The 25,673-nt window shown below is 46.3% G+C and overlaps 2 protein-coding genes across 10 annotated transcripts in view; both read left to right on the top strand.

The window, feature by feature from the left end:
- The window catches only part of ZFP2 (ZFP2 zinc finger protein), a 41,369-nt gene extending 32,253 nt beyond the window's left edge, over positions 1-9,116 (top strand). For all 6 annotated transcript variants that reach the window (XM_055112894.2, XM_034961157.3, XM_034961153.3 and 3 more), the window contains one exon: positions 7,141-9,116. In XM_055112894.2, coding sequence (XP_054968869.1) covers positions 7,218-8,603 — 1,386 coding nt within the window. In that variant the 5' untranslated portion in view covers positions 7,141-7,217 and the 3' untranslated portion in view covers positions 8,604-9,116. The remainder of the gene's footprint in view (positions 1-7,140) is intronic.
- Positions 9,117-17,046: 7,930 nt separating this feature from the next.
- The window catches only part of ZNF454 (zinc finger protein 454), a 29,282-nt gene continuing 20,655 nt past the window's right edge, over positions 17,047-25,673 (top strand). The window contains exons 1-4 of one of the 4 annotated variants that reach the window (XM_014345171.4): positions 17,047-17,258; positions 18,566-18,705; positions 22,245-22,371; positions 22,783-22,872. In XM_014345171.4, coding sequence (XP_014200657.2) covers positions 18,673-18,705; positions 22,245-22,371; positions 22,783-22,872 — 250 coding nt within the window. In that variant the 5' untranslated portion in view covers positions 17,047-17,258; positions 18,566-18,672. Of the gene's footprint in view, positions 17,317-18,565; positions 18,706-22,244; positions 22,372-22,782; positions 22,873-25,673 lie in introns of all 4 variants that reach the window. The other 3 variants (XM_034961160.3, XM_034961161.3, XM_057302389.2) reach the window with 3 other exon arrangements.

A 25,673-nucleotide genomic window follows, 5' to 3' on the forward strand; every position in this document is an offset into this window, starting at 1 on the left:
CCATTTAACAAATTTGGACAATAGAGCACAGAGAGGTTAAGAAACCTACGCAAGGTGTGGTGGCTCATGCCTGTAATCCCAGCACTTTTTGAGGCTGAGGCGGGCGGATCACGAGGTCAGGAGATCGAGACCATCTTGGCTAACACGGTGAAACCCCGTCTGTACTAAAACCACAAAAAATTAGCCGGGCATGGTGGCGGGCGCCTATAGTCCCAGCTACTCGGGAGGCTGAGGCAGGAGAATGGCGTGAACCCAGGAGGTGGAGCTTGCAGTGAGCCGAGATCGCGCCACTGCACTCCAGCCTGGATGACAGAGAGAGACTCTGTCTCAAAAAAAAAAAAAGAAACCTGCCCAAGGTCACACAGCTAATAGTGGTGGAGCTCCAGAGTTCATTTTGAGTTCATTAACTCAAAAGTCCGAAGTTTCATCTTAGTGTTATCGTAACCACTGTGCCCTTCTGCTTCTCTTTTTAGTTAATAATGATAAAGACAAATGAAGAAAAAAGAAAGCAGGCCAGGCACAGGGGCTCCCACCAGCAATCCCAGCACTTTGGGAGGCCAAGGTGGGTGGATCACCTGAGGTCAGGAGTTCAAGATCAGCCTGGCCAACATGGTGAAACCCCCATCTCTACTAAAAAGACAAAATTAGCCAGGCATGGTGGTACATGCCTGTAGTCCCTGTAGTCCCAGCTACTTGGGAGACTGAGGCAGGAGAATCACCTGAACCCAGGAGGCGGAGGTAGCAGTAAGCCGAGATTGCGCCATTGCACTCCACCCTGGGCGACAAGAGCGAAACTCCATCTCAAAATAATAATAATAATAATAATAATAATAATAAGGCAGATATCCAGTTACCAGAGCCCAGATCAAGAAACAGAACATTGCTAGTGCCATGGAAATGCTTTGTGTGCATCTCCTCATTCACATCCTCTTACCTCTCTCTACCCAAGATATAACCAGTATTCTGACTTCTGTGATACCTCCTTTCCCTCTCTTTATACTATTGCCATTTATCATTGAATCTCTAAACAATATATCTGGTTTTGGTCTGTTTTAAAACTTTAAATTGAATCTTTATATATATATACACACACACACACACACACACATATATATATACACATATATATTATGTGCCTTTGCTTATTCATTCATATTGATATGTGTAGCTTTAGTTTATTAATGCTCACTGTTGTCAGTTACTCCATTGTATGAACACTTGACGATCTTGTTATCCATTTTTTGATGATGGGCATTTGTGATGTTTCCAGCTTTTGCTGCTGTACACAGTGCTGTGTGAAGAATCATGAATTCTCACACTGTTGCAAGGTGGAGTTACTAAGTGCATGCACCTAGTGGTAGACTTGCTGTATCAGCCAATGTGCTTGCTCTAGGCTGTACTAAACTATTTTTCCAGTGCTTGAATCAGATTGGATTTCCACCAGGAGTATGTGGAAGTTCCCACTATTGCATCTTTCCAAAATCTGAAGCTGTCAGTTTGAATTTTTACATTTTGTTACTTGGGCGGATTTGGTAATGGCATCTTGTTGCGGCTTTAATCAGCTTTCCCTTGGTTACTGTTGAGATTGGGCATCTTTGCTTACGTTTGCAGACCATTCAGGCTTCCTTTCCTTAAGTGCTTATTCAAGTCTTTTGCCCATTTTTCTAGTGGGCTTGGTGTTTCATAAGCATTATTTTCCAAGTCTCCATTCTAGTTTTTTGTGGGTCATGTGTTGCAAATATCTTCTCCCAGTAGGTAGTTTCTATTTTTTTAGCTTTTATTTTTATTTTTATATTTTGAGACAAGATCTTGCTCTGTCTCCCAGGCTGGAGTGCAGTGGCATGATCACGGCTCACTGCAGACTTGAACTCCCGGGCTCAGGCGATCCTCTCACCTCAGTCTCCGATCCTCCCACCTCAGCCTCCGAGTAGCTGAGACCACATGTGTGCGCCACCATGATCTGGTAGTTTTTGAATTATTTGTAGAGATGGGCTCTCACTATGTTGCCCTAGGTGATTTAAAATTCCTGGTCTCAAGAAATCCTCCCACATCAACCTCCTAAAGTGCTGGGATTACAGGCGCGAGCCACTGCACTCAGCTTTTTATCTTTTTTTATGATGTCTTTTGATGACTAGAAGCACTTAATTTTCTCCCAACATTTTTCTTTCTTCTTTTGGTCTTTATACTTCTTTTTTCTTCTCATTCTCTGTTTTAATTATTTTTAAAATTTATTTCCTGAACCTCTTCATAGTTTCCAAACTTAATATTTTCTGTGTATAATTTATCTTTGAATAGAAGCAGTTCTGTCTGGACTTTGTATTTGTCTAATAGTGTAAATGGATTCTCCTTTGCTTGTTATGTTGTTTAATACATAGCACCTTAAATGTTCCCAAAGAACTTGAGTTGGCTGGCTGACCCCTGTACAGAGGTGAGGCAACAGGGAGCTGCCAATTCACATGTCACCTGCTGGTATTTTCTTTTTTTTTTGAGATGGAGTCTCGCTGTGTCGCCCAGGCTGGAGTGCAGTGGCACGATCTCGACTCACTGCAAGCTCCGCCTCCCAGGTTCACGCCATTCTCCTGCCTCAGCCTCCTGAGTAGCTGGGACTACAGGTGTGTGCCACCACGCCCGGCTAATTTTTTTGTATTTTTTAGTAGAGACGGGGTTTCACCGTGTTAGCCAGGATGGTCTAGATCTCCTGACCTCGTGATCCGCCCACCTCGGCCTCCCAGAGTTCTGGGATTACAGGTATCAGCCACCACGCCCGGCCACCTGCTGGTATTTTCATACTCAGTTTGACAGGTCCTCTATTTGGGGTTACTTGGTTGTATGTGTTTTGGAGGTGGAGCCTGGTTGTCTTTCCACTTTTTCTCTCTTCTCACTTAAGCAGATCAGGTTGGAAGAAAGAGGCCTGGTTAATGCTTATTTCTTGCTTCACAGGAAAGCCTGTGCCCATAGGCCTTGGTTTGTTTGTTCAGTGTTGATCTGTCTCTGTTGACTTTGATCAGCAATCAGAAAGCTGATTCTCAGGTTGCAGTGCGAGTCCTCTACCCCTTATTTTGTCTGGGATAAGAAATAGCATCTAAGAAAATTCAAGTCTGAGTAGCTACAAGGTCCTTTTCCAGCCTCCTCTCAAACAGTTTAGCAGATCCCCTGGCCTGTCCCCACCACCAGTTCTCATCTTTAAGGAATGCGTGTTTAGGAAATGGTAGTATCCCTTCGGCCTGTCTTACCCCTGTGAATACATGACACCTGCTTAAAGTTTAAGGGGAAGAAACCCCTAGATTGTGTCATCCTCCTTTAAGAGTCTCAGTTTCAGAGGAGTATATTCTCAAGGGGTAGTTCACATACTGTGTTAGTCTGTTCTCACATTGCTATAAAGAAACACCTGAGACTAGGTAATTTATTCATTGATTTATTTTTTGGGTTTTTTTTTTTTTTTTTTTTTTTGAGACGGAGTTTCGCTCTTGTTGCCCAGGCTGGAGTGCGATGGCACAATCTCAGCTCACTGCAACCTCCGCCTACCGGGTTCAAGTGATTCTCCTGCCTCAGCCTCCTTAGTAGCTGGGATTACAGGTGCACACCATCACACCTGGCCTGTGTGTGTGTGTGTGTGTGTGTGTGTGTGTGTGTGTGTTTTAGTAGAGATGGGGTTTCACTATGTTGGCCAGGCTGGTCTCGAACTCCTGATCTCGGGTAATTCTGCCCACCTCAGCCTCCCAAAGTGCTGGGATTACAGCCGTGAGCCACCACGCCTGGCTGAGACTGGGTAATTTATAAGAAAAGTTTAATTGGCTTATGGTTCTACAGGCTGTACAGGAAGCATTAGTGCCAGCATCTGCTTCTAGGGAAGCCTCAGGAGGCTTACAGTCATAGTGGAGGGCAAAAGGGGAGCAGGCACATCAAATGATAAAACCAGGAGCAAGAGAGAGTGGCAGGGGGAGGTGCTACACACTTTTAAGTGGCCAGATCTCACGAGAACTCACTCATGATAGGGAGGACAGTACCAAGAGGGATGGTGCTAAACCATTCATAAGAAACCACTCCCATGATCCAGTCACCTCCCATAAGGCCCAACCTCCAACACTGGGGATTACATTTCAATATGAGATTTGGGTGGGGACACACATCCAAATGAAATCATATCATTCTGCCCCGGCCCCTCCCAATCTTATGTCTTTCTCACATTTCAAAATACAATCTTGCCTTTCCACTAATCCCTAAAGTCTTAACTCGTTCCAACATTAACTCAAAAGTCCACAGTCTCATCTTAGACAAGGCAAGTCGCTTCTACCCATGAGCCTATAAAATAAAAGACAAGTTAGTTACCTCCAAGATATACTGGGGGTATGGGCATTGGGTAAACACTCCTGTTCCAAAAGGGAGAACTCTGCCAAAAGAAGGGGCTATAGGCCCCATGCAAGTCCAGAAACCATCAGGGCAGTCATTAAATGTTAAAGCTTCAAAATTATTTTCTTTGACTCTGTATCTCATATCCAGGGCACTCTGCTGCAAGGGGTGGACTCCCTAGGCCTTGGGCAGATCTGCCCACATGGCTTTGCAGTGTTCAGTCCCTGCAGTGCTCTCATGGGTTGTAGTTGAATGTCTCTGGCTTTTCCACATGCAGGGTGCAAACTGCCAGTGCATCTTACATTCTGGAGTCTGGAGGGCAGTGGCCCTCTTCTCACAGGTCCACCAGGCAGTGCCCCAGTGGGGATTCTACATGGGGGCTCCAATGCCACATTTCTCCTCTGCACTGCCCTAGTATAGGTTCTCTGTGTGGCCTCTGCCCCTGCAGCAGGCTTCTACCTGGACACCTAGGCTTTTCTATACATCCTCTGAAATCTAGATAGAGTTTCCCAAGCCTTAACTCTTCAACTGTGTATACCCACAGGCTTTATATACCATATCAAAGCTGCCAAGGCTTACAGCTTGCACCCTCTGAAGCAGCAGTCTGAGCTGTAACCTGGCCCCTTTCAGCCATGGGTGGATCTGGAGTAGCTGGGATGCAGGGAGCAGTGTTCCAAGGCTGTGCAGGGCACCGGGCCCTGGGCCGGGCCCAGGAAACCATTCAGTCATCCGAGGCCTCTGGTGGGAGGGGCTGCTGTGAAGGTCTCTGAAATGCCTTTGAGGCCTTTTCCCCATTGTCTTGGCTTACTAGTACTTGGATCCTTTTTACTCATGCAAATTTCTGCAGCCTGCTTGAATTCCTTCCCTGAAAATGGGCTTTTCTTTTCTACCACATGGCCAGGCTGCAAATGTTCCACTTACTCCCTTTTAAATACCAGTTCCAGTTTTAAGTCATTTCTTTGTTCTCACATCTGAGCATAGATTGTTAGCAGCCAACCCACCTCTTGTGTGCTTTGCTGCTTAGAAATTTCGTCCACCAGATGCCCTAAATCACCATTCTCTCAAGTTCAAAGTTCCACAGATCCCTAGGGCAGGGGCACAGTACAGCCAAGTTCTTTGCTAAAGCATAGCAAAAATGACCTTTGCTGCAGTTCCCAGTAAGTTCCTCATTTCCATCTGAGACCTTAACCAAGACTTCACTGTCCATATCACTATCAGCATTTTGGTCATAACCATTTAACCAGTTTCTAAGATGTTCCAAACTCTCTCTTATCTTGCTATCTTCTTCTGGGTCTTCCAAACTCTTCCCTCCTTTGCCTGTTACCCAGTTATTCCAAAGTCACCTCCACATTTTCAGGTATCTTTATAGAAATTCTCCACTTCCCCGTACCAATTTTCTGTATTAGTCAATTCTCACATTGTTATGAAGAAATAACCTCAGACTGGGTGATTTATAAGAAAAGAGGTGTAATTGGCTCACAGTTCCTGTACAAGAGGCATAGTGCCAGCATCTGCTTGAGGGGGGGCGCTCAGGAGGCTTACAGTCATGGCAGTAGGTGAGAGGGGAGCAGGCACATCAAATGGCAAGAGCAAGAGCAAGAGTGAGGAGGGAGGTGTTACACACTTGTAAATAACCACATCTCACAAGAACTCACTCATGATAGGGAGGACAGTACCAAGGGGGATGGTGTTAAACCATTCATAAGAAACCACTCCCATGATCCAGTCACCTCCCATAAGGCCCCACCTCCAACACTGGGGATTACATTTCAATATGAGATTTGGGTGGGGACACACATCCAAACTATACCACCTAGATTATGTTAGTTACTTCCTATCATATTTCATTTTATTTACTTCCTATATTTCTTTCTTTTTTTTTTTCCTTTTTTTTTTTTTTTTTTTTGAGACAGAGTCTCACTCTGTCACCCAGGCTGGAGTGCAGTGATACTACCTCAGCTCACTGCAACCTCCACCTCCTGGGTTCAAGCAACTCTCCCATCCCAGCCTCCCAAGTAGCTAAGACTACAGGCACCTGCCACCATGCCCAGCTAATTTTTGTGTATTTAGTAGAGATGGGATTCCACCATTTTGGCCAGGCTGGTCTTGAACTCCTGACCTCAAGTCATCTGCCTGCCTTGGCCTCTCAAAGTGCTGAGATTATGGCCATGAGCCACCACACCCGGGCTTGACCATATTTCTTAATCCTCATTTTATATCTGTGACCCTCAGACCCAGTGAGACAAGTAACTAGTTAAGATGGTGTTAAGAGCCACGGTTTGAATCCAAGTTTGTCTGACTTTGGGTCAGCAATCTTTACACATTTTAGGAAGATTAATTTGGTGTAGGATTCTAGGTGGCCTCGTAGGAGGAAAGAAACTTCTGGGAGGAATACCAGGTACAGTGTGCAGGGTTTCCTGATCTGCCTTTCCCAATCCCAGCTCTTCTGCATGTGTTTCCTTAGTTCCATCTTCATTATGTAGCCTACTCCAGTGGTCAGTGCCTTCACTGTCCATCCCTCCTGAATGGGCTCACTCTTTTCTCTGCTTATGCAGTACATCTGCCATCCCCTGCTTTCAGTTCCCCTGTTATCTTTGGATCAGTTCACTGTTGTTTCTCTCCCTTCCTATTTCTCTACCTAATTTTGGGTACATGTTTGAAAGCTCTCAAATGTGCTCAGCAGTTATTTTAGTTGATAGCTAGTTTAATTCTCTCATTCCTACCTTATGCAGTTTCCAGTCTCCTAGCACATAAACCAATGTGCATTTGAATTTTTTTTTTTTTTTTCAGACTGGGAGACAAGACTTGAAACCAAAGAGCCAACTCCGAAGCCCGGTATTACTGAAGATTTATGCCATGGGGTAACAATGGAAAGGGAAGGTATCTGGCATTCTACTCTAGGGGAAACCTGGGAACCTAATAATTGGTTAGAGGGACAACAGGATAGTCATCTGAGCCACGTGGGAGTTACCCATAAGGAAACCTTCACTGAGATGAGAGTATGTGGAGGTAATGAATTTGAAAGATGTTCCAGTCAGGATTCAATCCTTGATACACAGCAAAGCATTCCTATGGTAAAAAGGCCCCATAACTGTAATTCACATGGAGAAGATGCCACACAAAATTCTGAGTTAATTAAAACTCAAAGAATGTTTGTAGGAAAGAAGATCTATGAATGTAATCAGTGCAGCAAAACCTTCAGCCAGAGCTCATCCCTTCTTAAGCACCAGAGGATTCATACTGGGGAGAAACCCTATAAGTGTAGTGTATGTGGGAAACACTTCATTGAACGCTCCTCCCTTACTGTTCATCAAAGAATTCATACTGGAGAGAAACCCTATAAATGTAATGAATGTGGGAAAGCCTTTAGTCAGAGCATGAATCTTACTGTCCATCAACGAACTCACACCGGAGAGAAACCCTATCAGTGTAAAGAGTGTGGCAAAGCCTTCCATAAGAATTCGTCTCTTATTCAGCATGAAAGGATTCATACTGGAGAGAAACCCTACAAATGTAATGAATGTGGTAAAGCTTTTACCCAAAGCATGAATTTGACAGTTCATCAGAGAACTCATACAGGAGAAAAACCCTATGAATGTAATGAATGTGGAAAAGCCTTCAGTCAAAGCATGCATCTTATTGTACATCAGAGAAGCCATACTGGAGAAAAACCCTATGAGTGTAGTCAGTGTGGAAAAGCCTTTAGTAAGAGCTCAACTCTTACCCTACATCAGCGAAATCACACTGGAGAAAAACCCTACAAATGTAACAAATGCGGGAAATCCTTTAGCCAAAGTACATATCTTATAGAACATCAGAGACTTCATTCTGGAGTAAAACCTTTTGAATGTAACGAGTGTGGAAAAGCTTTCAGTAAGAATTCATCTCTAACTCAACATCGGAGAATTCACACTGGAGAGAAACCTTATGAGTGTATGGTGTGTGGAAAACATTTCACTGGACGATCATCCCTTACCGTGCATCAGGTCATTCACACTGGAGAGAAACCTTATGAGTGCAATGAATGTGGAAAGGCATTCAGCCAGAGTGCTTACCTTATTGAACATCAAAGAATTCATACTGGTGAGAAACCCTATGAATGTGATCAGTGTGGAAAAGCCTTCATTAAGAATTCATCCCTTACAGTGCATCAGAGAACTCATACAGGAGAGAAACCCTATCAGTGTAATGAATGCGGAAAAGCCTTCAGCCGGAGTACAAACCTTACACGACATCAAAGAACTCATACGTGAGGAATGTTTTCACTGGCCCTTACCTCATGATTAACTCTTCAGTAATAATCGTATGAGACATACAGTGTAGAAACCTAATAAATGTAATGATTGTGGGAATCTTTCAGTTGAAGTACAATATATCATATCAGATAATACCACTGCAGAGAGTCCATCTAAAAGTACAGAAATCTTGATTCAGAATGTATAATTTCCTTTATGTCAGAAGGTTTAAGTAGCTAATATAAACAATGAAGAGTCATGCTGAAGATAAGTTCTGTTATATCATACCGCACATTCTCCTTTGGCCATCAGAGACTTTACACTGGAGAGAAAAATGTGAGAGTGTTTAACTGGACAGCCCAGAGACCTGGTATGTAGTCCTAGTCTGCCACTGCCTTGGACAACTTGCCTACTTCCACCAGGTTATGGTTCTTTATTTGGTAAATGAATGATTTTGGAGTTAGAAATCTTGTAGGAGCTCTGTTAGCTCTAAAATGCTACAACTCTATAAATATCATGAATGCTGGGAAATCTTTGTTCTTTTACGATCTTATGCTGTCTGTATGCTGTCTAGATGCTCTTGTTCCACAATCTGGTTTCCTTGGATGCTTTCAGTCAAAATTATTTACCTTTACGAATTCTTAGTACCCTTCCATCCCCCTAATCCTCCCCTGCATTGTTATTTTGTCCCCTAACTACAGGCTGGTTTCCATAAATTAATGGAATAAGTATGCAAATTTTTTCATTTATTTATTTATTTTGAGATGGAGTTTCGCTCTTTTGCCCAGGCTGGAGTGCAGTGGCTTGATCTCAGCTCACTGCAAGCTCCACCTCCTGGGTTCATGCCATTCTCCTGCCTCAGCATCCCAAGTAGCTGGGACTACAGGCGCCTGCCACCATGCCTGGCTAATTTTTTTGTATTTTTAATAGAGATGGGGTTTCACCATGTTAGCCAGGATGGTCTCAATCTCCTGACCTCATGATCTGCCCACCTCTGCCTCCCAAAGTGCTGGGATTACAGGCATGAGCCCCCGTGCCCGGCCAAGTATGCAAATCTTAATGCAATAGCATGCTGTTTTGAGTTCTCAATTAATAGTTATTAAACTGTTGTTAAATGATCATTTAGAAAATAACATAGTCCTATAAGCACAAAGGAATCACATATCTTTGTGTCATATTCTGGCTATCAAAGTAGAAAAGAAAAGACAGGGGGGCTGAACACTAACAGACATAGCCATCTGACCTATTAACAAAATGTTGAGGCTGGACAAGGTGGCTCATGCTTGTAATCCCAGCACTTTGGGAGGCTGAGGCAGGATGACTGTTTGAGCTCAAGAGCTCAAGACCAGCCTGGGCAACATAGTGAGACCTTGTCTCTACAAAAAGTTTTCAAAAAATTAACCAGGCATGGTGGCACATGTTTGTAGTCCCAGCTACTCAGAAGGCTGAGGTGAGAGAATAACTTGAACACAGGAGGTTGAGGCTGTAGTGAGCAGTGATTGTGCCACTGAACTCCAGCCTAGGCAACAGAATAAGAACTTAGTCTCAAAACAAAAAACAAAAACGTTGCACCTCAAAAACATACTCAAAACAATATAGGGAGATTTTATAGATCTATAGTTACTGTGGTAGTTAAGATAGCTTTGTTTATGTCACACACATATACCAAGTCCTAAATATGTGTTAGACATGATTAGAAAATCAAAATGAGTAAGATATATTCTTTGATTTATAAGGGTTAAACTACAAAAGTGGCAGTATGATGGGAGAGGAGAGGAAGAATACAAGCAATCACAAGCAGAATCTAGGAAATTTGGTAAATGACTAAATGTGCCACTTGAATGAGAAGGAAGAGTCTAGGATGACTTGGAGTTCTTATTTTGGTAGATAAGGTTGCCATAATTAAAAACACCTATAGTTGCCCAATTTTGTGGGGCAATGATGAGTTCACTTTGGGTACATTTCCATGAGTCTGTGGGACATCCAAGGGAAGGGTCCTGATAGGCAGCAGAGTAAGTGATAAAGGAGACACATTTGCAGGACTGTCATTGATGGGTTAGGTGGTAAAAAGAGGAAGCAGTAGACGCTAAGTGGAATAAACAGCAAAAAGAAAAATAGAAAAATCAAAAGTTGGTGCCACAAAGGTAAAAAGATAGCTTTAACACAGCGATAGGAATAGTTAATACTGTGAAATGCTATGGAGGGCAAAGATAAAAATAGAACTATGTCGGCCAGTCGCAGTGGCTCACGCCTGTAATCCCAGCACTTTGGGAGGCCAAGGCAGGCGGATTACGAGATCAGGAGATCAAAACCATCCTGGCTAACATGGTGAAACCCTGTCTCTACTAAAAATACACACACACACACACACACACAAATAGCCGGGCATGGTGGCACATGCCTGTAGTTCCAGCTACTCGGGAGGCTGAGGAGGCAGGAGAATGGCATGAACCTGGGAGGTAGAGCTTGCAGTGAGCCGAGATCGTGCCACTACACTCCAGCCTGGGCAACAGAGCAAGACTCCATCTCAAAAAAAAAAAAAAAAAAAACAGAACTATGTCCTTTTGTTTGGGCTATCAATTTAAGACAGATGGCTTAACACCTCTGTTTGAGTGGGTTGAAGAGTGAGTGAAATGTTAAAAAGAACTTAGCAGCCTTGCTGAGGTGGGAGAAACTCAGAAAGGTAACTAGAGGGAGGCTGGGGCTTGGAGCATATCAGAAGAGCTGTGGGCTGCAAGCAATGGGAAGCCCAGTCCGTGATGGTGTAAGAAAGTCGAGATTTAGTTTTCTCACATAACAAATCTGGAAGTGGCTGTCACTTGTTCACAGATAAAACAATTCAGTGTCTTGAGTTTAATGTGGTTTCCATCATGGTTACATCATGATGGCCATAGTATCAAGTAATGTATCTGCATTCAAGGCAGGAGGGAAGGGGGAGGAGAGCACCAGCAACATTTAGTGCCTTTGATCAGGAGAGTTTTTCCCAGAAGCCACTCAGCAGACTCCTGCTTACATCTCATTGACCACAGCTGCATTGCATGGCCACCCCTAGCACAAGGAAGGCTGTGGAAAGAAGTATTTAACCCTTCCAGCCTCTATAGAGGAGGCAGGCACAAAAAAAGGGGGGTTGAGAATGGTGTTGATTTAGCCAGCCAACAATCTGCCAGGAAGTGTTTGTATGATTTAAGGTAGGATTGAGCAAGTTCATAACTGAAAAAAGAGGTGTGGAAGAGTAAAGGTACAGAAAGGAGGGGACGCGCAGCTCAAAGTGGGAAGATCTGGAACACAGGTGGAGGCTGCAGGGATCGCTTTCAACAGGAGGAAGGAAACTTTTCCCTGGGAGAGATGTGACGCCACAAATGATGGGTACAGAAGATGTTCGTGGGTGGCAACGGAGGAAGTTCCTGTGAACTCTTAACTGTTTGAACCTTCAGCATCCAGTCTCTCTTGGCTAGGTGACCTCTCAAGGTTAATATTTTACCAGTTTTGAGTCATTGCATCCATCCTAGGCTTCAAAACCCTTCATCTTTCCCTTTCTCTCTTGTCCTGTGCCTGCCTTTTGAGCCTTTATTTTGCTGCTATCATTATCATTTCCATCTATTTTCTACCCATTTCTTTTGTGTGCGTCCTTTCTTCCCCTCTAGCTCTCTCTCTTGAGATCATGTGGGGAACAAGAAAAAAAATATCTGAAGAGGAAGGAGGAGACCCTGTAGAAGAGAGAGATTATTAAAAATCTAAGTTCCTGAGGATACGGCTAGTTTGATGTTTTATTCCCCCTTCTTTCTGTTCTAACTCCAATGGTTTGTATTTGAGTATAGGCCAGGAGACCCAGGATCTGCATGCTGAGTTGAGAAGTGTGTATGTGTGGAAGGAGGCGAGGGCAGAAGAGTGGAGAATCTCAGTGTCAATGATGTGCCCCAGCCTCCTCCAGCCTCCAAACTTGGAATGAAGGGAAGGGTGCTCTTTATTTGTGGAACAATAAAACCAATTGGGTTTCTTTCGTGGAATTTCAGAATTAGGACAGAGGCACTTGGGTGTTAGAAGATCAAAGTACTAGATATGAGAGCTGATGCTGACATCTTGGGTCATGTGCAAATTTAATTGTAAGCAAAGGAATCCAACTGGGAGGAGTACTGGGAGGATAAGGGTCTGGGAGAGAGGGCCCTTCATTTCAGTGTCCGTTCTCAGGCAGAACTGAAGTTTCAGTAATATATGAGGATTTTTTGGTAACTTAAAAGTACAGTACAGCCAGGCCTTGTGGCACCTGGGAATCACCAGCAGCCAAGGACGTGTGCATGCTCTCTCCCTCCGTCTTCGTCCCCCACCCCTCGCCACTGCTACCACCACCACATGGGCTCTGTTACTGCTTTGTCCATCCCCTCACTGGTGGCTGGATTCCTTTGTTTACGATTAAATTTGCACATGACCCAAGATGTCAGCATCAGCTCTCCTATCTAGTGAACTTTCATCTTCTAACACCCAAGCGTCTCTGTCCTAATTCTAAAATTCCACGAAAGAAAACCATTTGGTCCAGATCATCCTTTTAAGACAAGCCTCACAAGTCACCTTTTCTGGCTAAGTACCCATCCAGTCAGCTGGTGGGAGGAGGCCCGCCATGTGATCACTGTCCATGCAGTCAGGCCGGTGTGCAGCAAACTGACAGATACGACCTATATGTCATGAGATAGTTACTGAGCACCTACTCAGTAGTTGCTAGTGACTTAGAGCTCAGAAGGAGCTCAAGGTAGGGAAGTCTGAAATAAACCAGGAGTTAGGATGCACTAGGGTAACTTTGAAGGTAGCAAGAAACACAGCGCCCTCTGGAACTATAGAGAATTGGGTGACCAGGGTATTTGCTCTATGGCTGGATCATCATTCAAAAGACTCAAATAGGGCCATTCCCTCCACTTGAGCTCTGTGAAATGGGCCTCTGGGCATTTAAAGAGGTTACCAGTCAGGGTTCTTTAACGAATAAAAGTGGAGCTGCAGAGTATGGTGCCAGTACCTCTCTCCTAGATACTGCATAGCTTCCAACTGCCTCTGGCTCCTGAAAAATGTCACAACAGATCTGGAGGAGAAGGGTCTCTGAAAATTTATGAATGCTTATAACTTAATTGAGGTAGGTCATTTCCCTGCCTATATACACATTGGCATGATCTGATGGTCTGTGGTCAAGAGACTCATAAGTAATTGGCCTGTGCTGCATGTTATTGTGACAAGGATGAGTAAGACCTTGTCCCTACTCATAGTGTAGTTCATTCAAGCAACTAACATTTATTGAGCTCCTAGCATAAGTCAGCTTCTATGAATTCCAGGGTAAATGACGCCTGATCTCTGCTGTCAAGTAGCTCCTAGCACACAGTGCCATAAGAGTGAACTAGTTGGGTGAACAGAAGACGGGAGGAAATGAGAAGGTGCAGGGAAGAATAGGAGTAATGGCAAGAGAGGCTAAGAGAGCATAGTGTATATTCAGGAAATTCTAAGAGATGTATGATTTAAGCATAGAGTAGAAGTCAAGAAGCAGGAAGAAATGAGGCTAAAGGAAGATCTTATTATATCACGCTTCAAGGGTCCCAACAGGGCTCAGCAAATGGACACCAGGAATTACTGGCACGTAGCCACTGTCCTGGGGAAGCGTAAGCAGACTGGTGATGGAGGTCTTGGTCAAATGTAAGTGTTCATTTGCATATCCATAGTTAATAGAGCAGAAGGGAAAGGGGTTCTCCAGACCACGTTTTAACCTCCTTTCTCCGAGGAGACTGGTTCCTGATGAGAATCCTTGACAGAAGCGGGGGCTTCCTCAGTGAATGTTCAGAACAATATAGTGTGTGAGTCCTGGCTAAAGTCAAAGGGTGTGTCAGGCTTCATATCAGAGGTTTCACTGCTTCTCTTCAGCTTGAATAGTTTTGTTTTTTAGTTGCTTGTGGAAGGGCACCTGTTAGGTACTCCTAACAGACTACAGCATCACCAGGACAAATGGGTCAGATAAATGAAGGTTTTATTACCGTTTTCAGTTCTGGAAGACTTGGGCCTTTGTATGTCATTTCTTTGCCATCTGGGTGGCAAGTAATAGCACTTTTGAACCTTCCAACATCAACAGAAGGACTCCTGGTTCCAAGGACATGGGACCTGAGCAAGGCACTTAACAGATGAGTGCCTCAGTTTTCTCATTTATTAATAGGGCAAACCTCAGTTTTTGGTTGCATTAGATAATGTAAAGTGCTTATAAAAGTGCCCAACATGGCCAGGCGCAGTGGCTCACACCTGTAATCCCAGCACTTTAGGAGGGCCGATGTGGGCGGATCACCTGAAGTCAGGAGTTCAAGACCAGCCTGACCAACCTGGGGAAACGCCATCTCTACTAAAAATACAAAATTATCCAGGCGTGATGGCGCATGCATGTAGTCCCAGCTACTGGGGAGGCTGAGGCAGGAGAATTGCTTGAACCCGGCAGGCGGAGCTTGCGGTAAGCCGAGGTCATGCCATTGCACCCCAGCCCGGGCAACAAAAGTGAAACTGTGTCTTAAACAAAAAAACTCCCAACATGTAATTAGTGCTCAATACATATTATCATTCTTATATTCCTGAAAACAATAATATCCAAACTCCTGAGCATAGCACCCAAAACCCTTCAATATCTTAGAATCATTAGGCTCTCAAAGCAAATGCCTTGTGGAAAGGTTATATAATTGTGGGAGGCTACTTGTAATTGTGGACTGCTGTCATTGCCTCCTCATTGGTTTTCCTGTATCCCCTCTAGCCCCACCACTGTCTGCCTTCTTTGAAGCTGACCAGTGCTTCCATCAAAACGTGCCCAGCCATGTCACTCTTTCGAATCTAATCATTTCCAGGCACAGAAATAAATCCAAATTTCCTTCCTTCAAGGCCTGTAGTTACTCCTGCAACAGCATCTCGCAGTCTTCCTTGTTCAGTAGGCCCTCGCCAGTCATACTGACCTTGCCAAGCCTGGAGTCCACCAAGCACACTTCTCTCTGGTCAGCATTTCTGTTCCCTCCCTTTAGAAGGCACTTAACCCTACAGTCACATCGTTTCTTCCCTCACTGTATTCAAATCTCTGCTCAGGTGTTACCTCCTCAAAGAGAACTTCCAAAACGGCTGCTTGAAATAATTCCCCGCCGCATCACACCCTAACCCCTAACAGTAGTGTTATCACTACCAGATAAATATTTTCTACTTGTCTGACCCCTCCTCTAGTACAATTAAAACTCCATGAGTGCAGGGTTTTCATAGCTATTTCTCCAGCCCCTGGACTCGGGGTTCTTACCCTCTGGAGCCCAGTTTGAGTGACCTGGAGTCACGAGGGAGGCGAGAGAGAAGGGTTACCAGCGATACTCACACAACATCCTCCCCCTCTGGTGCTTTGCCGGGTCCCTGGGAACTGCGGCTGACCCTGGCCTTGTCAAGCACTTGACACATAAGTGCTCCAAAGTGTCTATAGAATGAAATCTTCAATAAAACTCCAAACAGAATGCTGTAGTCACTGACACTGCTTCCTAAAACGTGGCCAACAATTCCGTATGTGACAAACAGGTCACACTGATTTTTTTTAACGACCAACAAAGTTAAAACCCTCTCATCTTTCCTTCCTGAGCTCCATGCAAATTACCCATACAAAAGCAACTAAGCATCTCCAGTTGGATATTCTTAGGCATCATCTCATCCTTGCCAGTCTCTGCAAAATATGGTCGACAAAAATAAATACCACCTTCTTAAATACCACCCAGCTGTCCAAGATGGAGACTTCCTGGCATCCAGGCGCCTTCCTCTCCCTCGTCCCCACCTCTGAGAAGTTCCCAAGCACGAAGTGTTCTGCGCCCCGAACATTCCAGGGGCCGCCAGCCACCATGGGCTCTGTCCTGAGGTGCCAAGCAGGACATCCCTGCCCGACATCCTTGTCCTCCCGCACCGCACACGCGTTAGCGGCTGTGGCGTCGCCACCCCAGCACACGCTGGCCCGCCCGCAGTGCCAGGCTGGAAGTGTCGGGCGCTTGCCAGGCCAAGGGGCAATTCTGTTGCCTTCCAGGCCTTTTCGGCGCGGTCCCAGTCAGGAACGCGCCCTGTCGCCTCCTACTCCGTCTTCCGGACCCTCCCGATCCTCTCTCGTCAGCGATCGGGCGTCGCTCCCCTGGACTAACCTCCCTTGCCCCATCTTCAGCTTTTCGCTGATCTGCATCTTCCTGCGCCTTAGTGCAAGGCAGAGACCTGGTTCTAAAGCGAACGGAACGGAACCGATTCTGTAAGTTGCAATGAGCGCGCTGAGGTCGGCGTGGAGGGGTCTCTGGGAAAGGTAGTTTCCGCGCCTAAAGCGCCGGGGGCGGGGCCCTGTTCCCGCAGGCGCAAGGCCGCACTGTCTCCGCCGATTGTCCCTCTGGGAAGTGGAGTCTGGCCGGCGGAACTGCAGCAGCCCTGAGACTTGTGGGAATTCGGCCCAAGGGTTCCCAGGGCAACGCGCAAGCGCAGTTCGGCTCCCGGCTGCAGACTCCAGCTCATTGTGTTCTGACTGCGATGTGGCGCTTGCGATCTCTCGCCGCCGGCAGAGGCTCCTCGAAGAGCGACACGGGGCTGACCAGGCACGGTGGTCAAAGCCGCAGAGGGAGAGCGGGAGCGGTCGTGAGGTCGTCTGGGGAGAAGGGCGGAGGCAAAGCCGAGGAGGTGCGGGTTGTGGTCCATTCTGGAGGACGCTGATCGAATGCCCCAAACTTCCCGGAATGTATGTCTGAGATTTGATCCCAAACAGAGAGGGAGGACGGCCAGGGGTGGTCATCCTGGGCTGAGGGTCGAGTCTGTGAGTGCCTGTGGAGGAGATGGAGCCAGGGCCTCTGGCATGTGTCTTGGAGCGGATTCCGAGAAGCCCAAGGTTTCCTCTCAGGTGATAGATACACGCCTGGCGTGGTTCCTTCCGAGTCCTGCGCCAGGAACTCGCCAAGGCCGGAGGCAGCCGCTGCGCAGCCCCTGCCACAGCCCCCGAGGGACCTGGCGAAGCGGCAGGGGCGGGACGGGGTTGTGTGTGATTAGGGTTCCTAACCCTTCCCTCTCCCCTCCCGCCCAAGTCACACAAACGCCGCTTCTGCCCACCCGTGACTCCAGGCCACCCAAACTGGGCCCCAGAGAGTGAGAACACTGAGGCCAGAGACGGGTTTGCCTGAGAGGCTTCGACAGTGAAGAGCCTTCTTAGCCTCCTTTCTGAGGAGGAGGAAGACCACCCTCCTTTTCCTCTTCTCCTGTCACTGCCAGATAAGGCAGCTGTTCCAAAGCCGCAGAGGGAGAGCGGAGCGGTCTTCCAATCCAGTCGAACCCAGACACTGCCCTCAGTTGCCTCTCCCCAGCGCTCCCACCTTTTCGGGTACATCCTGGTGGGTTCTGGAGCTGAATAACTTTAGTTAAAGAGATAATTCTCGGCCGAGTGCGGCGGCTCACGCCTGTAATCCCAGTACTTTGGGAGGCCGAGGCGAGCCGATCACCTGAGGCCAGGAGTTCGAGACCAGTCTGGCCAACATGGTGAAATCCCGGTCTCTACTAAAAATATAAAAAATTAGCCGGGCGTGGTGGCGGGTGCGTGTAATCCCAGCTACTCGGGAGACTGGGGCAGGAGAATCGCTTGAACCCGGAAGGCGGAGGTTGCAGTGAGCCAAGATCGTGCCACTGCACTCCAGCCTAGGTGACAGAGCGAGACTCTGTCTCAAACAAACAAACAAAAAAGAATTCTCTTGAGATCGCTCAGTGAGGCTGAAGGGAAAGACCAGAGGGTGGGTGGAAGGCATGAGAACTGGACCTGGAGCAGGCTTTCTGCAGGGAAAAGTCAATGTATAGTACCCTCAGAAGGAGGAGAGAGAATGGGGAGAAAACAGGAACCAAAACACTCACTGCTTGGGGTACTGGAGGCCTCCCAGGATGTGAATGCTCACTGCCTCGCTCTGGACTGCTGTATGAGAGCTTTTGACCCAGTCCTCTCCTAATAGCAGGTGTGTGGACCCTTCTAGCCTGAGGAGTCCTGCAGGTGTGAAGCTCCACACCTGCCTCCATAGCACTTTGCCTGTCCCTAAGAGGGCTCATCGGAGAGGAAAGAATGGCTGTCAGCCACCTGCCAACCATGGTCCAGGTGAGTGGGGGTTTCTTCCCCCTAAATTGCTTTCTGGATTTGAAGAGTGTGGCATGTTTCCTTCCTCAGACCGGGAGCTTTATTCCCAATCCAGTCCCACCCAGACACTGACCTCAGTTGCCTCTCCCCAACCAACACCCTCCAACCCCGCCCCATATCCGGCTCATCCTGGTGGGTGTTGGAGCTGTATAACTTGCTAAAGGTCACATAAATGTCACAGCTGGGACTGGAACCCAGGTCCCTGTGAAATCAAAACCTGTACTCTTTTCACTAGCAAGTAAGATTAGGGATCTGAAGTGGTAAAAGCATGTATTAGTCCCTTTTTACATTGCTCTAAATAAATATCTGAGGCTGGGGAATTGATAAGAAGTTTAATTGGCCCACGGTTCTGTAGGCTGTACAGGAAGCATGGTGTCAGCATCCACTTCTGATGAGGCCTTTAAAAGCTTCCAATCATGGCAGAAGGTGAAGGGGGAGCAGGCGTATCACACGGTGAGAAAGGGAGCAAGAGAGAGAAGTGGGAGGTCCTAGACTCTTAAACAACTGGATCTCACGTGAACCAACTGAGCGAGAATTCACTCATCACCAAGAGGACGGCACTAAGCCATTCACGAGGGATCTACCCCCATGATCCAACACCTCCCACCAGGCCCCCCCTCCAACATTGGAGGTCACATTTCAACAGGAGAGTTGGAAGGGACATACATCCAAACTATATCAGGGCAGTATCTCACACAGAGCTCAAAGAAGGGCATTGTGGGAACACTTTTTTGGGGAGGTGTGATTTACTAGACTCTTTTTCTTTTATGACATTTGGCTTTTTTACCAATGAAATTATTCAAAAGACTATTCTGCCAAAAAGTCCTATAAATTCCTAAAACGCTTTGAGTAGTCCTAGCATCTTTAGAATAAGAATATGGGCCAGACGCGGTGGCTCACGCCTGTAATCCCAGCACTTTGGGAGGCCAAGGCCAGCGGATCACGAGGTCAGGAGATCGAGACCATCCTGGCTAACACGGTGAAACCCCATCTCTATTAAAATTACAAAAAAAATTAGCTGGGTGTGGTGGTGGGCACCTGTAGTCCCAGCTACTCGGGAGGCTGAGGCAGGAGAATGGCGTGAACCCAGGAGGTGCAGCTTGCAGTGAGCCAAGATTGTGCCACTGCATTCCAGCCTGAGTGACAGAGCGAGACTCCGTCTCAAAAATAGAAAATAAAAAAGAATATGGACTGTGCTTTGAAGGAGACAGCATTCATTTGGGCATATACATTCTGATACATTTGGTTAAATTGTTCTAATTCCTTCACGTTTAAACCTCCCCAAGGACTGGGATGTGTGGCAGGAATCACTGGAAAGGATGACCAGCTAGGTGGGAGCGCCATGTTCAACATAGCACAGCTCACCTGCTGTTCCCCTCCTCCTCTTGGCTTCTGACTTGTCACTTAGGACCCTTCTCATGCACCACTTTTTCTGCAAAACCTGTCCGCACCCACAGTGCCAGTCTACTGTGATATTTTCCTTCCTTAACCTTTTCCTCAGTGACTTCACTGTCGGTGTCATACAATTTATCTTGTGTTTATAGGCTGCCTTGATTTGGTTGCCATTCAGCAGACATATGTTAGGGCTGTAAAATGTGCCAGGAATTATGATCTGGGCTACAAATACAAAGTGAACGATAAATGGGCCCTGACAAATTGGTTCATGGCTTCCATCCAAGTGTTTCTTGACTGCCTGTCATGGGCCAAGTCTCTGGGTGCAGGTAACGGAAACCTAATTCAGACTGCCTCAGGCAGAAGCAGGCACTGACTGGAAAGATACGGAGGTGTTCCCCCAAATGCAAAGGCAAAGACACAGCTAGATGTTGACTGTGGAAGTGGGATCTACAATAACCTGAGAGTCCTTTCTCTTGGACCTTTGGTTCCTTCTCTGGGCTTCTGCTTACCTCTTTTTCAACACCAGCTCCCTTAACTTCTCAGCCAACTGGGAAGACAAGAGCTGTGATAGCTACTGGATTTTACATGCTAGGTTAGGTTTCAGCTACACCTGTGTGTCAGGACAGAGAGACTTTCCTCTGTGACCCCCTCTCAGAGTTTCTAAGAAAGGGACTAGTTCTAATCAGAAGGAACAAGTTTCCTATTGTGCAGAATGACTGGTTCCATGGGACCCATGTGTGTGTATGCACATGTGCACACGTGTGCATGTGTGTGTGTGTGTTGAGGGTGTGTGTCACAGGGTGTGTATGGGGGTATTTGTGGGGGTGTGTGTGTGTTCGGGTGTGTGTGCGTGCTTGCATGTGTGCGTGTGTGTCCTGTGTGTGTTGAGGGTCTGGGGGGATGTGTAGGGCTGTGTCTTTGTATGTGAGTTTGTGTGTATGTGTCTCTGTGTGTTTGTGTGTGTGTCTCTGTGTGTGTATTTGTATGTGGGGGGTATGGGTATGTGTTGTGTGTATGTGCATGCGCACTTGTGTGGTATGTGTCTGTCTGTGTATGTTTGTGTGTGTTTGTATGTGGGTGTATGGATATGGGTTGTGTGTGTGTGTCTCTGTGTCTGTGTGTGCTTCTGTGTGTGAGTTTATGTGTGTTTGTGAGGGGTACGGATATGGGTGTGTGTATGCTTGTGTGTGTATGTGAATGTGGGGGGGTGTGTCGTGTGTGTGTATGTGGAGGGATGGGGTGTGTATGCTTGTGTGTGTGCATCTCTGTGTGGGGGGTGTGGGTATGGGTCTGTGTTTGTATATAGGTGTATGTGTGTGTCTGTGTGTGCTTGTGTATGTGTCTCTGTGTGTAGGGGGTGTGGATATGGGTGTGTGTTTTGTGTGTGTGTGTATGTGGAAGGGTATGGGTATGTATGCTTGTGTGTGTGTGTCTCTGTGTGTAGGGGGTGTGGATATGGGTGTGTGTGTGTGTTGAGGATGGGGAGGTACACACTGAAGAAAAGCAGGAGTTGCTGAGCAGCCACAGATAGGTGTCGAGTACATGGGCCGTGTTCCAGATGCAGGGAAGGCCAAGAGATGTAGAGACAGACAGTCCACATCTTGGAGTTAACAGTCCAGCGGGGGAGACTGAAGGTAAACCAAACATCACAATAAAATGGGACAGTGTCTTGATGGGCCCTCATAGGCGACTGTAGGAGCCATCAGGGAAGGCTGCGCTGAGCGAGCGGTGTTGAGCGAGCCGTGTCTATGCTGAGACCTGCATAGGATTTGGTCCCCTGGGGTGAGGGGAGAGGCGGGGCTAGGCGGTTTGAGGGAGATGGAGAAAATGTTCTGGGCTAAATGAATGGCAAGTTGGAAGTCCCAGTGCTGAGAAAGCCTATCTTCGCCACCATATATGTTTCTTCAGCGTGGAGAGCAGTGTCTAGTCCAAGGCTAGGCCCCTAGGAGACCCTGAAGAGTGATGAAGTTGTCACAGAACGCCAGCTCCCTGTGTGCCAGCAGTCCTGTGAATGTGCACGAGCTCCTAGGGGCTGCCAGTCTCTTTTCCAGAGAACCATGTGCAGGGGTAGCCCCTGGTCAAGGAGAATGAATTTGCTGTTGCAGGAATCGGTGACCTTCAAGGATGTGGCTATACTGTTCACCCAGGAAGAGTGGGGGCAGCTGAGCCCCGCCCAGAGGGCCCTGTACAGGGACGTGATGCTGGAGAACTACAGCAACCTGGTCTCACTGGGTAAGTGGGACCCCTGCAAAGTTTCTCTTCACTTTTGGGGATCTCTTTGGGACCCTTACATTGACACCATATAGAAGAGTCGGTTGGACCAACTGAGGACGCTGTCTTCAAGGGTGCCATTAATTTTACCTGTCCTTGGTGTCCTGGGCACAGGCCTCTTTTGGAGTCCACTGCGGATGCCTCAAAAGTGACTAGAGTCAAATGCTTTCTTTCTGGCAAGGAGGGGAACATGGGAAAAGATTGTGTCAGGCCTGAGTAATCTTTTCCTCCCTCTGGGAACACACCTGACCCTGGGCTTTCCTATCAAGTCCCATTTCCCAGCAAGCTCTGAGGACCAGGCTTTGTCTTTGCAGTGATTTTTATCTCTTGTATAAACAGATGTGGTTCATTTTTGTCTCCCCTTAAAAACAGGACTCTTAGGACCCAAACCAGATACGTTTTCCCAGCTAGAAAAAAGGGAAGTGTGGATGCCAGAGGACACCCCTGGAGGCTTCTGTCTTGGTAAGAATCATGTGTGTGGGAGACACCAGGAGGAGCCCTGCTGGGTAGGGAAGGCTCCGTAGGGAAGGCAGGGAGCCTTGCAAATGCACCTGCCTGAGGATTGAGAAAGAGCCTGTTTCACATTCGTTCACCTGAATACCTTGTTGCTACTTTTGTTCCAGCCTGCACTGCCAACATGTAGCAGGCCTGGACCCTCCCCACAATGATTTTTCTTCTCTCCCTGTTTGGCATAGATTAGTAGAGTCTCTGGTCTAGAAAAGACTCAACTTCATCTGGGCAGTTCTCCCCACACCCCCATTCATGGGTGTCCTGTTCAGCATCTGACAGTGCAGTCTCTGCCTGCCCTTCTCTCGTGAGGAGCCACAGCACGGCGGCTTCTGGTCTTAGGAGCCAGTTCTCATGTGCCTGCAAGGTATCTCCTCTAGCTACACGTTGCACTTGTCTTCAACTACCTCCATATGTGTTTGTCCACCTGGGTTATTTATCTTCTACGTTTTGCTGGCCATCGTCTTTGACTGCAAGTGCCATGGAGCCCAGGTTATTGTATATTTTGCTGTGTTGCTCACACCTAGCACAGTGCTTGGCACCTAGTAAGTGGCACAGACTTGTTGCCTGGGGATACAAAAGACATGACAGTTTGGTGATGGTTACTTGTCTTGAGAAGCTCATTGTATCTGGTGGCTTAAGGACAGTGGTGTGTTTTTCTCCCTTAATCCCCAGTATTCGAGAGAGCTTGGTGCCTTATCCAAGCACTGTAGCGTTTCCCTGTCAGCTAGCATTTTGCAGGCTGTGGAGTATTTTTATAAACCTTTTGCTACAGATTCTTTACGGTAACCCAATGCAGTAGGCGGGAATTTATATCCTACAATAAATAACTGTGTACCTGGAATATCTAGAACCCAATTTGTTATGGAAATTAAATATCTCTTTATTTTTTTTTATTTTTTATTTTTGAGACGGAGCCTCGCTGTGTGGCCCAGGCTGGAGTGCAGTGGCGCAATCTCAGCTCACTGCAACCTCCGCCTCTTGGGTTCGAGCAATTCTCCTACCTCAGCTTCCCGAGTAGCTGGGACTACAGGCGTGTGTCACCACACCCGGCTAATTTTTGTATTTCTAGTAGAGATGGGGTTTCACCATGTTGGCCAGCATGGTGTTGAATTCCTGATCTTAAGTGATCCGCCCCCCTCAGCCTCCCAGAGTGCTGGGATTACAGGCGTGAGCCACCTCATGTGGCTAGAAATTAAATATCTAAACTCTAAAACTCAGTTGTCAACAAAAAATTTTTAATATACCCAATAATATTCTGAATAGTCTATGAATTTGTATATTCCATTACCAAACTAAGGCATTTTAAATATTTTATTCTGTATTATACAAATAGTCTTATAACAAAAATGGAGGCAATTAAAAGAAATTCATCCACAGTTCTACCACCTTGGCATCACTGTTTTTACCTAAATCATTCAATCGTCCATTCATTCATGATTCATGGAGTCTAATTCTTCATTGCACCCTTGAGAGAGGAGTATGGAGGTGAAGAGGACTTTTGTGCCTACAGAGATTTCATAGTCAGGTGTGGGTGATGACATGAAGGTACAGCCAACCACAGTTCAGTGCATCTGGGCCCCTCCCCACACTCTGTTCCCGCAGGCATGATTTCTGAGTTTCGTGGAGATGCCGCACCGAGGCTGGTTTGGGAAGGGTGATTAGCAGTTAGCCAGTCAGACGTCAGAGAAGACTTAATTTATGTCTCAAGAAAGTTTTATACCTTTCCCATTTCCTATTAAAATTTTATATGTAGATCTAATTTATGTAAAATTTAATATATATTTTATATAAATTATTCTATGAATTTATATAATTTATATTTAAAAATAAATAATAAATTTACGTAATGTATAATTTATATAAATTATATGTACACAAATTTTTTTTTTTTGAAGACAGTCTCCTTCTGTTACCCAGGCTGGAGTGCAGTGGTGTAATCATGGCTCACTGCAACCTCAGGCTCCTAAATAGCTGAGACTACAGCTGCTTGCCACTGCCTGGCTAATTTTTATTTATTTTTTATTTTTTATTTTATTTGAGTTGGAGTCTCACTCTGTCACCCAGGCTGGAGTGCAGTGGTGCAGTCTCGGCTAACTACAACCTCCGTTCTCCCGAGTTCAAGCGATTCTCCTGCCTCTGCCTCCCAAGTAGCTGGGATTACAGGCGCCTGCCACCTCGCGCAGCTAATTTTTTGTGTTTTTACTAGAGATGAGGTTTTGTCATGTTGGCCAGGCTGTTCTCAAACTCGTGACCTCTGGTGATCCGCCCCCCTCAGCCTCCCAAAGTGCTGGGATTACAGGCGTGAGCCACTGTGCCTGGTCTTTTTTTTTAGTAGTTTGCACAGGCTGATCTCAAACTCTGGACTTCAATCCTCCTACCTCAGCCTCCTAATAAAGTTATATTTTTTAAAAATAGATCTATTTTGTTTTTTGTCCACTGGGAATTTCTGCTATGATGACGTGCTGGTCATTTTCAAATAGCTACTATTGTCACTTGTCAGTTCCCAATTCATGTTCATTCTCAACATATTTGTTGGATTCATTTTTAGTTTTTTTCTCTTATTTCTGTTTCATTTCCTTTTTTTTGTTTTTTGTTGTTGTTTTTTGAGACAGAGTCTCGTTCTGTCACCAGGCTGGAGTGCAGTGGCGCAATCTTGGTTCACTGCAGTCTCTGCCTCCTGGGTTCAAGTGATTCTTCTGCCTCAGCCTCCCAAGTAGCTGAGATTACAGGTGTGCACCACCATGCCCAGCTAA

Source organism: Pan paniscus, chromosome 4, assembly GCF_029289425.2.
Source record: "Pan paniscus chromosome 4, NHGRI_mPanPan1-v2.0_pri, whole genome shotgun sequence".
Classification (NCBI taxonomy): domain Eukaryota; kingdom Metazoa; phylum Chordata; class Mammalia; order Primates; family Hominidae; genus Pan; species Pan paniscus.